Consider the following 18,179-nt stretch of genomic DNA (forward strand, 5'->3'; position numbering starts at 1 on the left):
AACAAATAACAATGCACTCTAAGTACAATGTTAATATTATGTGATAGAAATAGATTGTTAATACCATGTCATAGAACTATCTTGTTATTACTATGTCATTGAACTATCTTGTAATTTCAAGAATGATGTAAACAGTGCGCATTAAACAGTGTTCGTTGATTTATAGATAATTCAAACAGCAGTAATTCATATCAAACTTCCAAACCAAAATTTGCAAAATACCAAAAATGGTAAATATTATGTATTAATACCAAAAGTCAAAGAGTATTCATATGCAGTAACTGCTATTTCACCATATTAACAACTTGCATATCAATTTCTATTCCTTTCAACTATGATTGTCATTAATCAATCACATAGCACTTTAACTAGTTAAAAACTAACTACACTCAGTCAACTCTTTATACTCCAGAACCTTTACATCAAATAGGGGCCTTGCAAGTCCTCCTATTATGACGATCACAAGAACTGCATCTCTTGCACTTCACTTGCCTTTTAGTTTCACTGCTTGACTTAAAGCGCTTTGTTGGAGGTCGTCCCGGAGGCTTTCTTGTATGAGGAGGCAGAAGAACAACATCTCCAGGAGGAGGCTTCTCAATATCAGGTATGGAAAATATAGGGGTTGCATAAGTAGCCCTATAAAAGTCTGCCTTGTAATACTCATCAACAAAGTCGTACAAACATAACTCGGAATGATGGATAACTTGAATTGCATGCTGACACGGAAACCCAAGCAATTGCCACTGATAACAGGGGCAAAACCTCTCGTCCAAATTGACCATAACACTCAAATCAGCATGAACTTCAAATATAGATTCACTCACGCGACATATCACGACCCTTTGAAGCTAAATTCTTCAACTCATCCTGAATAACCGAACACAAAACACTACACCATTTCTCGGATGCAAGCTTCCTCCTAGAAATCATATCCATCATTTTGATCCTAATAGTGTCAATCAGCTCATAAATTGGAGGCCTACGCACCTCCTTAACAGTCGGTGCATACAACAACTTACAAAAAAGCCATAAAATATGATCCTTGAAAAAGGAACCAACAGAATGCGGATACTTCTTTTTCAAATTGTCTTTCAAATGATATAGACAAAAACCATGGGGAGAAGAAGGAAAAACAGTCCTAACAACATCGATAATAGCACCATGCCTATCAAAAATGAATGTAAGTTGCCTACCTTCATCCACCAAGACTTCATACTACTTAACATCAATTCATTTGCATAACGGGTACAAAAAATTGTAACAACAGCAGTGAAAAAAAGAGAGCAATGCATACCTTTATTTCCATTCTTTGCAATAGCTCCTAGAAGAGTACCCTTGTACTTGTTTGTGACGAAAGTACCATCAATGAACAGCATAAGCCTACACCATCGAAAACCATCAATGGAGGCCTTGAAACATATAAAGATCTGTTGGAAACGAGAACCATCCTCACCACAATCAAGCACACAATGAGATCCAACATTGCTGGCCTTCAAAACATCCACATACCAAGGCAGGTGAGCATAAGACAACTCCTCATCACCATGTAAATACTTAGTAACCGACTCCTTCCCATACCACGCAACATGATAAGGGATATCCAATCCATAATTTTCGTTCAAATCAGTAATCAGCTCAATAGGCCTTACCAAAGGATTGTTACGAACTTTATCTTTGACAATTAAAGACACCAAACGAGACCCCATTGCCTTATTTCTCTTCTCTCGGATCAAACCAGTGCAACTGTGTATGTTATTTAAATTCTTAATATAAAAAAATTCATTTACATTAGAATTAACAGCATGCACATGCCACTCACAGCCATCTGATTCCTTCTTAGCACACACAGCAGTCACACGACAAGGCTCATTTTTCAAATACTTCATCTTAAAACCATTCTCAATCTCGTACTTAGCCAACTTATCATGGAATTCAAAAACTCCACCCTCAAACTTCTAACCCTCATGAGTAATATAACCCTCCCAATCAGTAGACAAATACTTACGACCTCCACAACTACCATATTTGCCTAAATAATCATTTCCAAACTCACTGCTAATACTATCAAAATCAATACTCAAACAAGAAGAAGAAGCTACACTTGAATCAACAATACTACCAGCCACACTTGAATCTTTACATGTATCCTCATCTTGTGCAACATTGTCATTATTAGGAACAGACTCCAACAAAAAAGGAGAAGCAATTATGTTCGTATTAACTGTTTGAACATGATTCACTAGAGCCTTATCCCTAACAGAAATGTGAATTAATTGATCCTTCATCAGTCCACATACCATAAACATGACTTTCAAATCATCATCCGATTCCAATAAACAATTGGAGCAATCTGTAAAGGAGTACCTCAACTCAAAATGACCTAACTTAAGCTTAAACCTACTACACAACTCATTGGACAACCAATCAAAAGTAGTAGTTGAAGAAAAAATAACCATTAAAGTTCCAGCACCATAGGTGCACTTTGCCACTCTCGAATCATCCATATCTCTACACAAAAAAACAACAAACAAAACAAAAATGACTACTAGTAATAACAGTGTTATTACCCTATACTGGATCTTTACAGTGGTAGACGTGCATTAGAAATAGGATTTCATAGCAAACAAGCAGTGTTATTACCCTATACTGGAATTTTATTGAACAGTTCTTTCACTTTTATTAACATTTTTTCTAACAACAAATACTGTTACAGCACTGAAAAAGCACGAATATACTCAGATTCAACTGAAAAAGCATACCTCAATTAATATGAAAACCAAATCGAATATCACAAATTTCTAACCACAGCTCAAACCAAAACATGCATTAGAAATAGGATTTCATAAGAAACAAGCAGTGTTATGATCCTATACTGTAACTTTACAGGGTGTAGACATGCATTAGAACTAGGATTTCAGAGGAATCTAGCAGTGTTATTACCCTAGATTGGAACGTAACAGAGGTAGACGTGCATTAGAAATAGGATTTCATAGGAAACAAGCAATGTTATTACCCTAGACTGGAACTTAACAGTGGTAGACGTGCATTACAAATACGATTGCATTAGAAATAGGATTTCATAGCAAACAAGCAGTGTTATTACCCTATACTGGAACTTAACAGTGGTAGACGTGCATTACAAATACGATTTCATAGCAAACAAGCAGTGTTATTACCCTATATTGGAACTTTACAGTGGTAGACATGCATTAGAAATAGGATTTCATAGCAAACAAGCAGTGTTATTACCCTATACTGGAACTTTATTGAACAGTTCTTTCACTTTTTATTAACATTTTTTCTAACTACAAATACTGTTACAGCACTGAAAAGGCATGAATATACTCAGATATAACTGAAAAAACATACCTCAATTAATATGAAAACCAAATCGAATATCACAAATTTCTAACCGCAGCTCAAACCAAAACACGAGCAAATCCACAACCAATCAGAATCTGAAATCAATCCAAATTATAAACAAAAAGAAATTAAAATCACAATTTAAAACTCAAACGAATATCTAAGTACAAATTAGAACGAAATCAGAAAATCCAATAGCTTACCTCCAAATCAGCAATAACAAAAATAAACATATAAAATCAAGAAGAATTGGATCTGCATGTCAAATTTAAACTCCAAGACTGCAAAAATTAAAAACAAAAACCTAATCAACAACTTAATTAATCAAACATGAAATCACCAAAAATCAGACTACAATATAATCGAATACCTCAAAAATCGAATATGAATTCACAAGAAAAAATCGAATACCTCAAAATCGAAGATCGCAGATCGCACCAAGCTCCAATCGAATCTCATGCAGCACAATATCGCTCCAAAAACCACAAATTCAAACAAGAAGAAAAAAAGAATGAAGCAATAGAACTCCAATCTACACCGAGCACCAAAAATTAAGCTCAGAAGAATCTAAAAAGAAAGGAGATCTGGAACCAGATCATACTGAGCTTCGTTCAAACGACGCTCGTTTGGAATATTCGATCTGCTCAAAAAAAAAATCACGAGGCTGCCAAACAGGTTTCAGTTATGAGGTCACCAACATAAATTTCAAGACATTCCTATCCTACCTGGCTAATTTTGGGCTTGTTTCTCAAAATTCAAACCAAAAGGTCAAAACCGTAATCCAACATAGATACAGAATCCAAAAAGATTTTTGGGTTTATTTTGGGTGTGTTTATATACACTAAATAGTATAGGGTATATTTATAGTTTTATGTCTAGGAATGGGTATTTCACTAATTTTATAAAAAAAAATTATAATCACTTGTGGACATAAATTGTACTCATTTGTATTTTTGTACGTATTTGGTGTTTCCGGCATCTACTGTTATGATTCGTATCTTAGAAAGAGGTGAAGTCTACTCTCACATTTTAATTGAATTTATGATTGAACAAAAAAATATTTATAGAAAAACTTTTTCACAATTTTTGTTTTGATGAATCTAGTGGAAAACAGTATTGATATGCATACTAGTGGTTTTAGGTCCATAATTTCATGACACCTTGGTAGTGTGTATGTGAAAAGCCTCTCTCTTCGTAGTTTAGACTATCGCTTATATCCAAAAGAAAGAAAAGTGAACCAACAGAATAAAAAGGTGAACTAACAACGAAATATTTGTAATAATAATAATTAATTATTACAAGAAATGCAAATAAAGTATGTTGTGATTACAAACCAAATCTTAGGAATCAATTCAAAAAACAAAAAACGAAAATGAAAATTTGAGTCATCATCAGTGATCACAAACCAAGCAAGAAAACATCTTTTTAGCAAACGACTTGGGAGATGGCGATTCAAGTGAGGTTGCACAGACCACAATCTCAGATTCGTCTGCTCCACTTTCCCTGGCTTTCTCGCATTCATCTGAAAATTTCTTAAACGATGCTTCCACATAATTGACAGCCTTGGAAACAGACATCTTCTCCACCAGTTTGTTGGGATAAATATCCTTTCTATGGTCCCCATTTATGGCTGCTGCCAATTGCACTATTTCTTCTTGAAAATCACTCATTTTGGCCCCCTCTTTGGATGTAGTCTCTCGTAGTTTCACAGGTTCGGGCAAAGTAACTGCGAAAGTCAGAGATGTCAAACGATGAAACACTCAAAAACTCTCGAACGGTGATTCAACAACACCACAAATTTGTAGGCATTAAAAAGATCGATACTTATGTATGAAAACAAAAAATCTTTAAATTTAGGTTCACCTGGACAGTCAGTTCTTGGGGTTGATCTACTCAGGACACCCTCAAAGGTTCCCGCCCAAGCATCACGCTTTGTAAGAAAATCTTTCAGGTTGAAAATCTTCTTCACAGTTGCTGGGATTGAGGAGTGCTCGAATTCTGATGAGGGATATGGCCCTGAAGGCCCATGCAACACTGCATTTTTGTTATAAACAAAAATTAATTAGTAAACCAGTAATTTTTTGTGTCTGATGACTTGTAATGACTACTTTTTTTTTTCTTTCTCCATCCATGTATGAGAAATTTATGCAAGGGGATACCCTTAAGTGATACTTTAATAATTAGTAAATACGATACAAATCTTTTAGTTATTTGAGTTACCTGTTCCACGTTCAATCCATGGGGAGATTAAGATGGCTGGAACCCGAACACCAAGACGATCGAATTTGAAGTTGTATGGCTCGGGACCGGCGATATCATCTGGACTAGGAACATCCGTCACAGGTGTTGGAACATGATCATAGAAACCGCCATGCTCGTCATATATTATTACAAGCAGCATTTCATTCCATTGGGGACTTGCTCTTAGTGCTTCATACACTTCTTTTATAAACTTCTGGCCTTCAGAGACGTCGTGGGACGGGTGATCATCATTTGCAGGAAATGATAACACATCAAAGAACCTTTGCTCCACCACCACATAGTTTGGTAACTTCCCCTCCTCGCAGTGCTTCTTGAATTGCAGATCAAACTGATGGAAATTCTTAATGTACTTCAACTTTCTTTGGTTCCTGCCATGTAAATTAAAATTCAAAACGAAACATGAGCGCTTTTTACTTCTTTGTTAATTATAAATAAATAAATAAATGAAAGCTCGTTTGGTTTCTACCGTAAATGGTTTGTCCACAAAAGATAGAGAAGGAATAAGATAAAAGAAGGTTTAAGAAAAAAAAGAGGAGATACATGCGAGGAAAGATAATATATAGATTCCTTTTGTAAAATTAAATATAGAACCAAGAACGATTGTCTTAGTTTATGTGTTCTCAAGATTTCTTTTTCTCTCTCATCTTTTATGTATCTAAATATTTTCAAATTATTCATGAGCATCCAACTTAAAATCAATTAGCAATGAGTAGAAAAACACAAGTCGTTTTAACTATTATGAAAGACTTTAATTCTACGATATGAAATTCACACCCCCAACACAAATATCCTGTTTAAAAAACATTAATTATATTAATAATCCATGTGACATATATATATATATATATATATATATATATATATATATATATATATATATATATATATATAACAACTGGCCATCCAATTTCAATATTGGATGTTTCAATGTTTTTTCTTTTTGTTTTTTGTTAATAGCGCAATTGGTCTATTTAAATCATGGCAAAAGAAAAAGCAACATGTGTTTGAAAATAACTTTGAACTAATGATGGGTTTCATGCTAATGACTTGATAAATTAAATGGGTAGGAAGAGAAGAGACAAAGCAATAGTTATGTAATAAGGGGACAACTTTCACATGGCATGCATGTTCTTATATATATATATATAATCTGAAGCTAAAGAAAGTTGACTCAATATCCACATGCCAGAATAGGTACTTTATATTAATTAATTTAAGGACAGAGGTCGAGCAGTTCATTTTCTCTTTGATTTCTTTTGTATAATACTTCTCTCGTTTGTTCAACCATTTAAAGTTAGGTGAAGTCTTGGCAGTCTCCAAAATTCCAACCTGGCGTTTTAGGAATATCTTTTTTTTAAATACTAGTGATAATCTAAATTACAGAGGACAGAGTTTTTCACGGATGCCATGGGATTCGAATATGAAATCTCTTATGTGCAAGTCAAGGAAATAAAATATTGTATGTGTTTCTGTTATCAATGTCTTGGATTCTTTTATCTGGATAAAAAATTATTACTCTAAAAACTTGCATTTAAATATTTAATTAGAAATTATGGAATTACGTAGGCTATCTAAATTCAGGTCCGAAGAACAAAAAAAAGAAACTAAAAGTTTCTAATGTATTAATTTTAAAATCGCTTGTTATACATTCCAAATTTTCAAAAAATTATCACTCGAAATTCACCTGTATATCTCTTTGTTCATCAAATACTGAAACTTGTTGAAACAGATGATTTGAATTTTTTTTTTTACCTGTACAGAAGAGTGGAAGGGAAGGTCTGAAAGTAAATCCCGAAAGAAAAGTCTTCTTCATCCAACGACTGAAATATAGTCTTCTGAGGCAACCCTTCGACCAGCGTCTTAGTATCATTCCCCGTCAGCCCATGCGACGTTGCAGAGTGGATGTACTGCCGGTTCGGCTGCGTTGCAGCCGGAACCGAAGCAAACCACCGGTCACACACCGCAAACTCCTTCACTAGCTCCCTGTGAACGGCGACGTTTTCGGGCCTGAAACCGTTCATGACCGTCTCAGCAAGACCAGTCTGTGTCTTCTCTGCGTTTTGGGCGAAACCCTTCATTGTGGGAGCTAGGGTTTTGGTGGCGGAGGCCTCCGTCCATGGCTCGCCGAAGACTTGCTCGTAGACGGCTTGGATGGAGTGGCCCGGGTCCGGGTCCACGTAGGCGGAGTCGTCGCCGAAGAAGACTAGGGTGGAGTTCGGGTCGGAGGTGGAAATGGGGTTGGATTCGGATCCGGTGACGCCGTTGATCTCTGGGTTTAGGGACTTCATCCACCCTAGCATGTGGTCGAAGGAGCGGTTCTCTTGGACCAAAACGACCACCGTTTTGATGGGGCTGCTGCTGCTGCTGCTGCTTGACTCTGTAACCATTGTTGGTGGTGGCGGCGGCGGCGGCGGCAGCGGCAATTAATGGTGTTTTGGTGGTGTCGGAATATGAGTGTTGTGTAAATTTAATGTTGTTCAGCTTACGTTTTGGATGTTGTGATAATGGGTATTTAGAGAGAGAGAGAGAGAGAGAGAGAGAGAGAGAGAGAGAGAGATGATATTGGAGAAAAAAAAAACACGTGATTCATTTTAGGGGCTAATTACAGTTTACTATTATTTGATTTACCTCATATAACACAATTATACCATGCTCTCAATATTTGGTCAAAAAAGTACTTAAACTATTCTTTAATTGATGACATGAGAATTATGGGATACTTCTTTTTAGTTATGTCGATGACAAATGTGTGTGGCATAGATTTAAAAAATAAATTGTTTAAAAGATTAATAAATTTTGAGAATGTAATTTCAATATAAAACATAATACTAATTAAATAAATAACCATCTCTCCTACCCAAAACACTTGTTGCACCTCTCCGAAAATGAGTTCAATTCTCTTGTGCCAAATTTGCATGTGCATTTAAGCGGTAGTGTAAATTTTCGTTGTTCTTCTAAAATGATTGTACTAGTTCATAAAGGTACCATTACATTAATTTGGTTTCAAGGTATAAGAATAGTTTTCGGAAGGGCCTCTTGAAGTAGAATAAAGAATGGTGAAGGTTCAATATTGGTAGTGGTTTGTGTGGGAGAAAATAATCGCACGTTAATGGTACGACGCCACATAGATTAAAGGGCAACCACAAGGACCAAATTGCACTTGATCAAGGGCGAGAGAAGATGTGAAACATCATATCGTGCATTAATTATGGGCAGTTGGCATTACTGCTTAAGGAATTCCTCAGCCAGGGTGTTTGAGGATATCATGCTCACCTACTTTAGGTAAATACCTTACACGTCCACATCAACGAATTGTCACTCCTGCAATAAACGTCGAATACATAGCCTCTCACGGCCATAAACCAGCCTCCAAAAAGCTGAATATAAACCAACCTTCGCCTTTCGGAGAAAGTAACTATTCATTGATCTAAGAAACCCTATTTTCTCTCTGTATGGTCAAACTAATTTAGACATCATAGGCTCTTTGGCTCACACCACACCAGTGTGTTCAAAGACTAGCTATCCATGCCGGGCGGCCCGACTCGTTTAGAGTCAGCCCATTTAATAAACGGGATGTGTCAGGCCCGCCTATTTAGGAAAATCATCAATCTTGGCCCGAGCCCACGGCCTGAACTCATATGGGCTCAGGCTGTGCTCATGTCAGGCCACTAAATGGGCCGATATGGGCCTACGCCAAATTTGACATATGTATTGCATTTTTTTTGCAACTTCATTTAAATATTTTGTACAATTATGTGTATATGAATAAGATTTATTATTTGTTAAAAAAAAAAAGGCCAATAAATTTATTTAAAGTACATTTAAATAGAAAATTGCTAAATTATTGTTTGGGTTTTAAAAATTGAAATTTGAAAAATAAATCATTATTTTATATATAAAGGAAACATTAATTATATATATATATATATATATATATATATATATATTATTAGAGAAAAGAAATAGACTTGAATTTAAGATATATATGTAATAATATTATGTATTATTTTTCTCAAAAACAAGTATAATTTAATAAATAGGCTTTAAATAGGCCGGCCTGTTGGATTTTGGATCGACACAACCCATGAAAAACCGCGGGCCAGCCTGGCCATTTGGACTTAATTACCACGTCCTCACACTGCCCAAAGATACAGGTCGTGCCGTGTCGGGCCTTACTTAAGCAAGCCGTGCTCGTGTGTTCGGGCCGATCTTGTCCATTTGACACCTCTACTAGATAAGTCCATGGTAATATTTTTTCCCTCATTTGTATATGACTCTCTTTCAAAGGTGTCTAGCCTCTATGATTTTGAAGTTACACAAAGAGGAATTGAACTCTTGGCCTTCTTCACATTTTCCTTTTCAATTACACAAAGGTGCTTTTTCAGTTCCCACAAGCAATGGAGGAAACAAGAGTCACATGACCATTGGTATCCCTAGCTGAGAGCATCTCCAGCAGACTCCCTATCCTCTCATCCCTAGCTACTTTGGCTAAAAAGAAGGAAAATCCTCCTTCCAACAGACTCCCTACTTGACTCTCTATTTTGGAGAACTAACTTTTGGCTCTCTACATCTAGCAAGGAGGAGAGAGAAATGGAGGCACGCCAAATTGAAGAGAAAGAGAGAGAGAGAGAGAGAGAAAAAAAAAAGTGCTGCTAAACGAACCCTAAAATTAACTGAGTACACCCTAATATTTTAATCAAAATATAAAATTAACTAAATACACCCTACTTTACTACCAAAATACCCTTGATACACCCTAATAAACTCTATCACACATTACCTAGTTGATATTCATGTTTTAGTTCAACAGTTAAATTAGCCAAGTGGTGTTTTCTTTCACTCCACGACACTGCAATAGAGCTACACATGAGGTGGCAGCCTATGTTTCTAGGATGGGTGGTAATCATGTATGGGATCAAGCAGGTCCGGCATGGGTCCTTAATATTTGGCTAGTGATGTAAACGATCTTATTCATCTTTAATAAATTTCCCTGATATTTTGACCAAAAAAAGGGATGTACTAGTAGAGTTACAATCGTTAGGAAGCTCACAATCATCCCTCCTAGAAGAAAGCCCTATCGACAAACCCCAATTCACCCAAACTTCCTTGGGTCTGCTCGCTTTTTCTGGGGTCACAAGCCTATTTCATTGTCCACAGATTTCCCAACATGGTTCTTTCGCTTTCTCAGTACCCGAAATTTTGTTGAACACTAACAAGTCTCATAATGGTTGGAATCAGAGAAGCATTTTTCTTGCTTAGGCCTTTCATTAGGGTTGAATATGGTGAGTCGGGTGTACTTATTAAAATTACATTTGTTTCACAATTCAATATATCTTTTTTGGTAATTTTATTTTAGAGTAAATTAGTAATTTAATAAATACTTTGGTAATAGGGTGTACTCAGTTAATTTTAGGGTTAGTTTAGCAGCACTCAAAAAAAAAGGAAAGAGAGATAGAGACATTTGGGAGGTTGGTGGGGTTGGGTTTCTACTTTTCTTTTTAATATATTTGATTTGCAAGAGAAAGAGGGAGAAAGAGAAATAGAAAATAATAATAAAATATTTCAGATTAGCCAAAATAGAGAACATTGCTGAAGAAAACACCTTTTAAGTGGTTTGCTATAATAGCTTTCTAGCTATTTTAGCTAGAATTTGGCTATAATTTGGAGACTCTCTTAAAGATGCTCTAAGTCCATGGAAATATTTATTCCCCTCATTTGCATATGACACAATTTTTCAAAAGCACGTAGCCCGTATGATTTTGAAGTTACATTGAACTCTTGGCCTTCTTCACACTTTCCTTTTTAGTTACTAGGTGCTTTTTAAGTAATTTCATCATTGTTAAAACTTGGATTCTCTGGTTGTGTACTAGAATCGATGATAGACAATGATGATATTTACCATATTTCATAGTAGGCCATCATCTTTGAGATGTGATTGAGAGAGAAAAATTATGGTTTAACAACTATATCTTATTGAGAAATGCCTTTCCCTTTTTGCCTTTATCATTCATTTTGTGTCACATGTATTCTACTTACGCATAAATCTTTATCATTCATTTTGTGTCACATGTATTCTACTTACGCATAAATCTATGTATTTAGTGCAAAATACTAAGGTCATGTTTGGTATTCTATTTGAATCCAAATTTTTTAACTTCAAAACAGAATATGACTCCAAAATCCAAAAATTATGTTTGGTAGGTCAAGTTTTAAAAATCCAAACTAAAAAAATAGCTCAAAAATATCCAAATACTTGAAAATATAAATAAATAAAAAATTATTTGTTAGAATTTTTTTTCTAGTAACAGCTTTTAAGTTGCATACCAAACAAGTTTTTGAATCTTAAAATACGGATTTTTAGAGACAACGAGGTCTAGCCCAATGGAAAATGACCTTGGTTTTCAGACTAGTGGTCTCAGGTTCAAACCCCCTAATACTTTGCTTGTAAAGTTAATAAAGAAGTTTTAAACACATTAAATACATAAATTTATGTGTAAATAAAATACATATGATACAAAATGAATTAGAAAAACAAGAGGAGAAAATAGCTAACTTTCATCTATTTGATTTTGAACGAGAGGCTAGAAATAAAAAGCACGAAAAAACAAGTCTCATCTCATTAGCAAAGTTCATTGTTCCTATGATTTGTGTAGATTTGAATGGTTATATGTGACCGTTCAAAAATACCTTTGATTGTTTTTTAAACACCATGATTAGCATAGGCCAAAACATTATAAAACATAAAAAGCCAAATTCAAATGAACTTTATGATTTGGACTACCATCAATACACATAAATCGATCATTAGTGCAAACAAAAAGTTGTTAATCACATAAAAAGAAAAGGGAACAACTTACTTTTTATTTAATTAAAAAGAAACGCGTCCATATACAATGTTTTTTTCTTTAGGAATTTACAGTCCAATGAAGAGACATGAAAAGACAATTTACAACACAAAGCAAATAATGACCCGCAACATAGTTGTCTTGTACTTTCGTTTTATTTATCAATAAAAATTACTTATTTTAAAAAATAAAATAAAATAATGACCGGTAACGTTGTTGGTCCAAATGATTTTTCATGAATGAATGGGATGTAAAACCCAAGAAATTTAGGTGCTCCAAACAAATTGAGTCATCAGTTATCACAAACCAAACAAGAAAATAACCTTTGAGCAAACGACTTGTGCGATGGTGGTGAAGGGGAGGTTTCACAGACGACAATCACAGATTCATCTGCCCCACTTTCCCTGGCTTTCTCACATGCATCTGAAAATTTCTCAAATGCTGCTTCCACATATTTGAGAGATTCTACAACAGATATGTTCTCCACCAATTTGTTTGGATATATATCCTTTCTATGGTCCCCGTTCAAAGCCGCTGCCAATTGCACTAGTTCTTCTTGAAAATCACTTAATTTGGCCCCCTCAATAGATGCAGTCTCTCGTAGTTTCATAGGTTCACCCAAAGTGACTGCAATTAATTAATCAACAAATCAAACACTGTATATGATATCCATAATCCAATATTGACTTTCCGGACAATACGAAACGTTTTCTTCCTCATTTATTCTTTGCTCTATTATACCATGCGGAGTATACTATGAAGATTATATATTTATGTATCACATTGCATACGACCGCTTTAAGTGGAGCACACCCATACAATGAGTCTCACTTTTATTAGAAAACGGGTACATAAATGTGATCTCTCTAACATTTTCATGTAATATGCATGCTACCCACTATCAATCACTCTACACATTGTAATTGACATGCTACCCACCATCAATCACTTTTTCAATCATATAAGCATATTATAATGGTTGCAACAATCAACTTATATAATGATGAAAAATGTTCCTTTGGCAAACAATGCAGCAAGTGACACGACAGAGATATTATTATGTACACATAGGTAAGATGGTCGGCAAGGCTCACCTGGACAATCCGTTCTTGGGCTAGTTCTGCTCAGGACACCCTCAAAGGTTCCCGCCCAAGCATCACGCTTTGTCAAGAACTCTTTGAGATTGAAAATCTTCTTAACTGTTGCTGGGATTGAGGAGTGCTCGAACTCTGATGAGGGATACGGCCCTGAAGGCCCATGCAACACTGCATTTTTAATTATTACAAAAGATTAATTCGTGCAAGTTGTTCCCACTTGTAATAATTTTAGTAACTAAGACCTATCTAATCAACGGTATAATTAGTAAATATTTTATTTTTTGCTAAGAAATTAAGTTTATTGTTTGAGTTACCTGTTCCGCCTTCAATCCATGGAGATATTAAGATGGCTGGAACCCGAACACCAAGACGATCAAATTTAAAGTTGTATGGCTCGGGACCAATGATATCATCCGGACTAGGAACATCCGTAACAGGTGTTGGAACATGATCATAGAAACCGCCATGCTCATCATATATTATCACAAACAACATTTCATTCCATTGGGGGCTTGCTCTTAGTGCTTCATACACTTCTTTTATAAACTTCTGGCCTTCGGAGACGTCGTGGGATGGGTGATCATCATTCGCAGGAAATGATAAGACATCAAAGAACCTTTGCTCCACAACCACATAGTTTGGTAACTTTCCCTCCTCGCAATGTTTCTTGAATTGCAGATCAAATGCATGGAAATTCTTGATGTACTTCAATTTTCTTAGGTTCCTGTCATGAGTGGGATGTACTTCTTTTGTGAATATATATTAAAGTACATAAAAATGTTATCCTTTATCATTGCACATGAGGACAGGCTAATGACTTCAAGCTCAACCAAAGCACTGATTAGCTAGGTTGACACCACAACTAATACGACAAGAGAAAAGGTAATGTGTCATCAAATACCGTTGAATTTCCATTTGATTATTCTTAGTTATGGCTTCCAACTAATGACAAGATAAGCCGCAGGTTAGGAAGAAAAGAAACAAAGCCAATTTGGGTGGGGAAGGAGGACAAATTTGGGATTTTTAATAGCAATTTGGGTAGGTGTGGTATCCACGTGGCATGCTGAGATTAGAGATCAGAGTTGACCCATTATTTGAATAAAAACAGTAAGCAATATAATTAGGTATTAATGACGGCTATATAATTAGTTTCGCCAAGATAGAACAAAAACTAATGGCGGCTAACCATCTAAATTTAGGTGAGTCTTAGCAATATGCCCTGGCAAGATTATTTTCCACTCAAGTAGACCCCATTGAAGGTTTAGAGAATAACTAGTATTTATCAATGGAGTCTACTTGAGTGGAAAAGAATCTTGATTTGCAAATCAGAAGTATCATATTCGAACCCCATGATATTTTGGGCGTGTGTGTGAAAAAACTTCCTCCTATAAAAAAAAACGATTAGTTTCCTAAAGTTTTTTAAAACGATTACTCTAATATATTCTAATAAGCATAAATTTGTGTATTAAATAAAAACAACTTATATTCTTGTTGGTTAAAAGTAAAACTACAAGGGTGATACTATGCATGAGATTAAAAAAAAAAATTATAAATAGAAGCATGTGACAAGAAGTGCCAAAGTGAAAAGTATACTTGAAGTTCTTCCCAAAGTAATTAAAGTGAAATGATAAACTATTTAAATTGTTTTTAATACCTGTAGAGAAGGGTGGAAGGAAAGGACTGAAAGTAAATCCCAAAAGATAAGTCTTCTTCATCCAACGACTGAAATATTGTCTTCTGAGGCAACCCTTCGACCAGCTTCTGCGTGTCGTTGCTCGTCAGCCCATGAGACGTCGCCGAGTGCACGAACTGCCGGTTCGGCTGCGTCGAAGAAGGAATCGAAGCGAACCACCGGTCACATACAGCAAACTCCCTAACCAGCTCCGCTGAAACGGGGACGTTTTCCGGCTTAAAACCTTTCATCACCGTCTCAGCAAGACCAGTCTGTGTCTTTTCAGCGTTTTGGGCAAAACCGTTCATTGTTGGAGGTAGCTTTTTGGAAGCGGAGGCCTCCGTCCACGGCTCGCCGAACACTTGCTCGTAGATGGCTTGGATGGAGTGGCCCGGGTTTGGGTCAACGTAGGCGGCGCTGTCGCCGAAGAAGACTTGGGTGGAGTTCGGGTCGGAGGTGGAAATGAGGTTGGATTCGGATCCGATGACGCCGTTAATCTCTGGGTTTAGCGACTTCATCCACCCCAGCATGTGGTCGAAGGAGCGGTTCTCTTGCACCAAAACGACCACCGTTTTGATGGGGCTGCTGCTACTGCTGCTGCTTGACTCTGAAGCCATTTTTGGTGGTGGTTTGGGGATTCTGAAAGTTGTGTAAAATGTTATTGAGCTGGTCGACGTTGTGTGTGTGGCTATATATGGTTATTGAGAGAGAGAGAGAGAGAGAGAGAGAGAGAGAGATGATGTTGAACAAGGTAATTTGGTTGGACTTTGGAGAAGAAGATTGGACATTATGAGGAAAATATATAATTGATTTTCTATTTTGTTAAAAAGGGTAGAGTTCCACAAGAGTAGTATTCTATTATTGTAGAATTCTTTTATCTGCTTGTAATAGTTTGTCTGGTTGTTCACTTTCTTAGAGTACTTTTTTTTTTTTGGAATAAAAGCAATACTCTAATCTAATCTCATTTGCCCTTTATCCGAGTTCAGACTTCTTGTATTAGCTTTTTCAGGTAATAATTAAAGTTACAAACCAAAAGGAGAACTCAAGTTCAGGTGGTGGTGAGTAGATTTTATTATAAGAAGAAGCCCTTCTTTATGAGTTAAATATATAATTGATTTTCTATTTTGTTAAAAAGGGTAGAGTTCCACAAGAGTAGTATTCTATTATTGTAGAATTCTATTATTCCACGGAGGCCTCCGCCACCAAAACCCTAGCTCCCACAATGAAGGGTTTCGCCCAAAACGCAGAGAAGACACAGACTGGTCTTGCTCGTAGATGGCTTGGATGGAGTGGCCCGGGTCTAGGTCCACGTAGGTGGAGTTGTCACCGAAGAAGACTAGGGTGGAGTTCGGGGCGGAGGTGGAAATGGTTATATATGACCGTTCAAAAATACCATTGATTGTTTTTTAAACCCCATGATTAGCATAGGCCAAAACATTATAAAACATAGGGTTAATGACCTAAATGGTCCCCCAATTATTGCTAGATTATCATTTTGGTCCACCAACTAAAATTTTCAATTCAAACGTCCTTAAACTTTTTAATTTGTACCTAAATGGTCCATCCGTTACAGATTCCGTGAGTTTTGATCACGCGATGGCCACGTGACTGAGTTTTGAAAGGTATATGTGACTTTTTGAGAATATCTATTCGTTCAGAATCAAAATACCTTCACTTTGCTCCATGTTTCTCTCATCGCCCGCAATTACCATCGATTGAAAGGGATGTGAATGCGAGTTCCAGAATTGGTCGATGCTGTAGTAGTGTGCGAGTTGTTGAATTGGTGAAGTTAGTGTGTAATTTCAGTGTTAGTTTTGGAGTTCGAATTTGGGAGTTAGGTTTAGGGTTTGATTTTGGGGATTTTGGAGATTTTGGGAAATTCACTAGTTGCTGATAATGGAGTTCGAATTCCGTTCGGGTGGAAAGACTCCCAAATACGGTAAGGGCTTCTATAATGCATTTTATGTTGTTTTTGTTTGGAAATAGATGAAATGGATGAGTTGTCCTTGTCAGGAACTGTGGTTTCGTAAAAGATTCCTTTTTCTGTGTTTGTGTTCGGCTTTTTAGTTGTTTTATGTTTAAAGTAAGGGTAAAGGAATCGTTTTCTTGTAAGGTTTGGTTGTGGCTTTTGCTACATTGACTCCAAAGTGTAAGCTTATGTCTGTGGTCCCTTGGTTGTGGTTGCTATATGTTGAATATGGGGCTTTTTTAAACGTATGTGGTCCCTTGGTTGTCTGGTTCACACACAACTCAGTGGAATAACATACTGTTGTTTCAATGACTTTAGAATAACATACTGTTGTTTCAATGACTTTAGAATAACATACTGTTGTTTCAATTTTGCAGCTACCAATGGAATGTGCACTCTAAAATTACATCATGGGGGCAGGTTTGTAAATGGGGTTTATAAAAAGGGTAAGGTCTGTTATTTGGACAATATTATAGAGGATTTTCTGTCCTTCTTAGATTTACTGAAAATTGGGAGAGGTCTTGGGTATGATGTTGACATTTCTCAAGTTGAGCAACGTTTGGAAATTAGGTGTAAAAATGCGGAGGGTGGACTTGAGCTTGTTACATCAGATGCTACTATGGTTGAAATGGTTGGTCACATACCATCCAATAAGGTTGTTGTGTTATACTACAGTGAGATTCAAGAGTATGAGTATGATGCAGATGCAGAGAATTGTGATGGGGATGTGACTCAGAATTACCAAGGGAAGGAGGTGGCTTACATTGAAGTTGGAGATGAGGAGACTTTTGAGAATGTTGGGACAAAAGTGGCAAATGAAGATGCGGTCAAAGAGGTACCAAATGAAGATGCAGGGGCAGAATTACCAAATGAAGATGTAGGGGCACATGTGATAATTGATAATGAAGGGGCAGAGGCGCCAAATGAAGAAGAAGAAGCATATTCAGAAATTAAAGACAGTGATTATGAGT

At 36.3% G+C, this 18,179-nt stretch overlaps 4 protein-coding genes across 4 annotated transcripts; all 4 read right to left on the reverse strand.

Moving 5' to 3' along the window:
- Positions 1 to 422: 422 nt before the first annotated feature.
- LOC110752703 (uncharacterized) lies at positions 423 to 782 on the reverse strand. Its single transcript, XM_021953415.2, has one exon. It carries the CDS (start codon positions 780 to 782, stop codon positions 423 to 425), a length of 360 nt encoding a protein of 119 aa, XP_021809107.1.
- Positions 783 to 816: 34 nt separating this feature from the next.
- Positions 817 to 1,706, reverse strand: LOC110752704 (uncharacterized). The gene is made up of 2 exons (XM_021953416.1): positions 1,295 to 1,706; positions 817 to 1,193 (listed from the first exon to the last, which is right to left on the reverse strand). The coding sequence occupies exons 1-2, from the start codon at positions 1,704 to 1,706 to the stop codon at positions 817 to 819; spliced, it is 789 nt and encodes a 262-aa protein (XP_021809108.1).
- A 2,918-nt stretch (positions 1,707 to 4,624) lies between these two features.
- Positions 4,625 to 8,126, reverse strand: LOC110752696 (non-specific phospholipase C3-like). Its single transcript, XM_021953409.2, has 4 exons — positions 7,378 to 8,126; positions 5,584 to 5,993; positions 5,227 to 5,397; positions 4,625 to 5,089 (listed from the first exon to the last, which is right to left on the reverse strand). The coding sequence occupies exons 1-4, from the start codon at positions 8,010 to 8,012 to the stop codon at positions 4,755 to 4,757; spliced, it is 1,551 nt and encodes a 516-aa protein (XP_021809101.2). The 5' UTR covers positions 8,013 to 8,126; the 3' UTR covers positions 4,625 to 4,754.
- Positions 8,127 to 12,458: 4,332 nt separating this feature from the next.
- LOC110752694 (non-specific phospholipase C3-like) lies at positions 12,459 to 16,038 on the reverse strand. The gene is made up of 4 exons (XM_021953406.2): positions 15,222 to 16,038; positions 13,882 to 14,291; positions 13,565 to 13,735; positions 12,459 to 13,097 (listed from the first exon to the last, which is right to left on the reverse strand). The coding sequence occupies exons 1-4, from the start codon at positions 15,854 to 15,856 to the stop codon at positions 12,763 to 12,765; spliced, it is 1,551 nt and encodes a 516-aa protein (XP_021809098.2). The 5' UTR covers positions 15,857 to 16,038; the 3' UTR covers positions 12,459 to 12,762.
- Between the last annotated feature and the right edge of the window lie 2,141 nt (positions 16,039 to 18,179).

This window comes from Prunus avium, chromosome 2 (genome assembly GCF_965620075.1).
Source record: "Prunus avium chromosome 2, drPruAviu1.hap1.1, whole genome shotgun sequence".
In the NCBI taxonomy this organism is placed as follows: Eukaryota; Viridiplantae; Streptophyta; class Magnoliopsida; order Rosales; family Rosaceae; genus Prunus; species Prunus avium.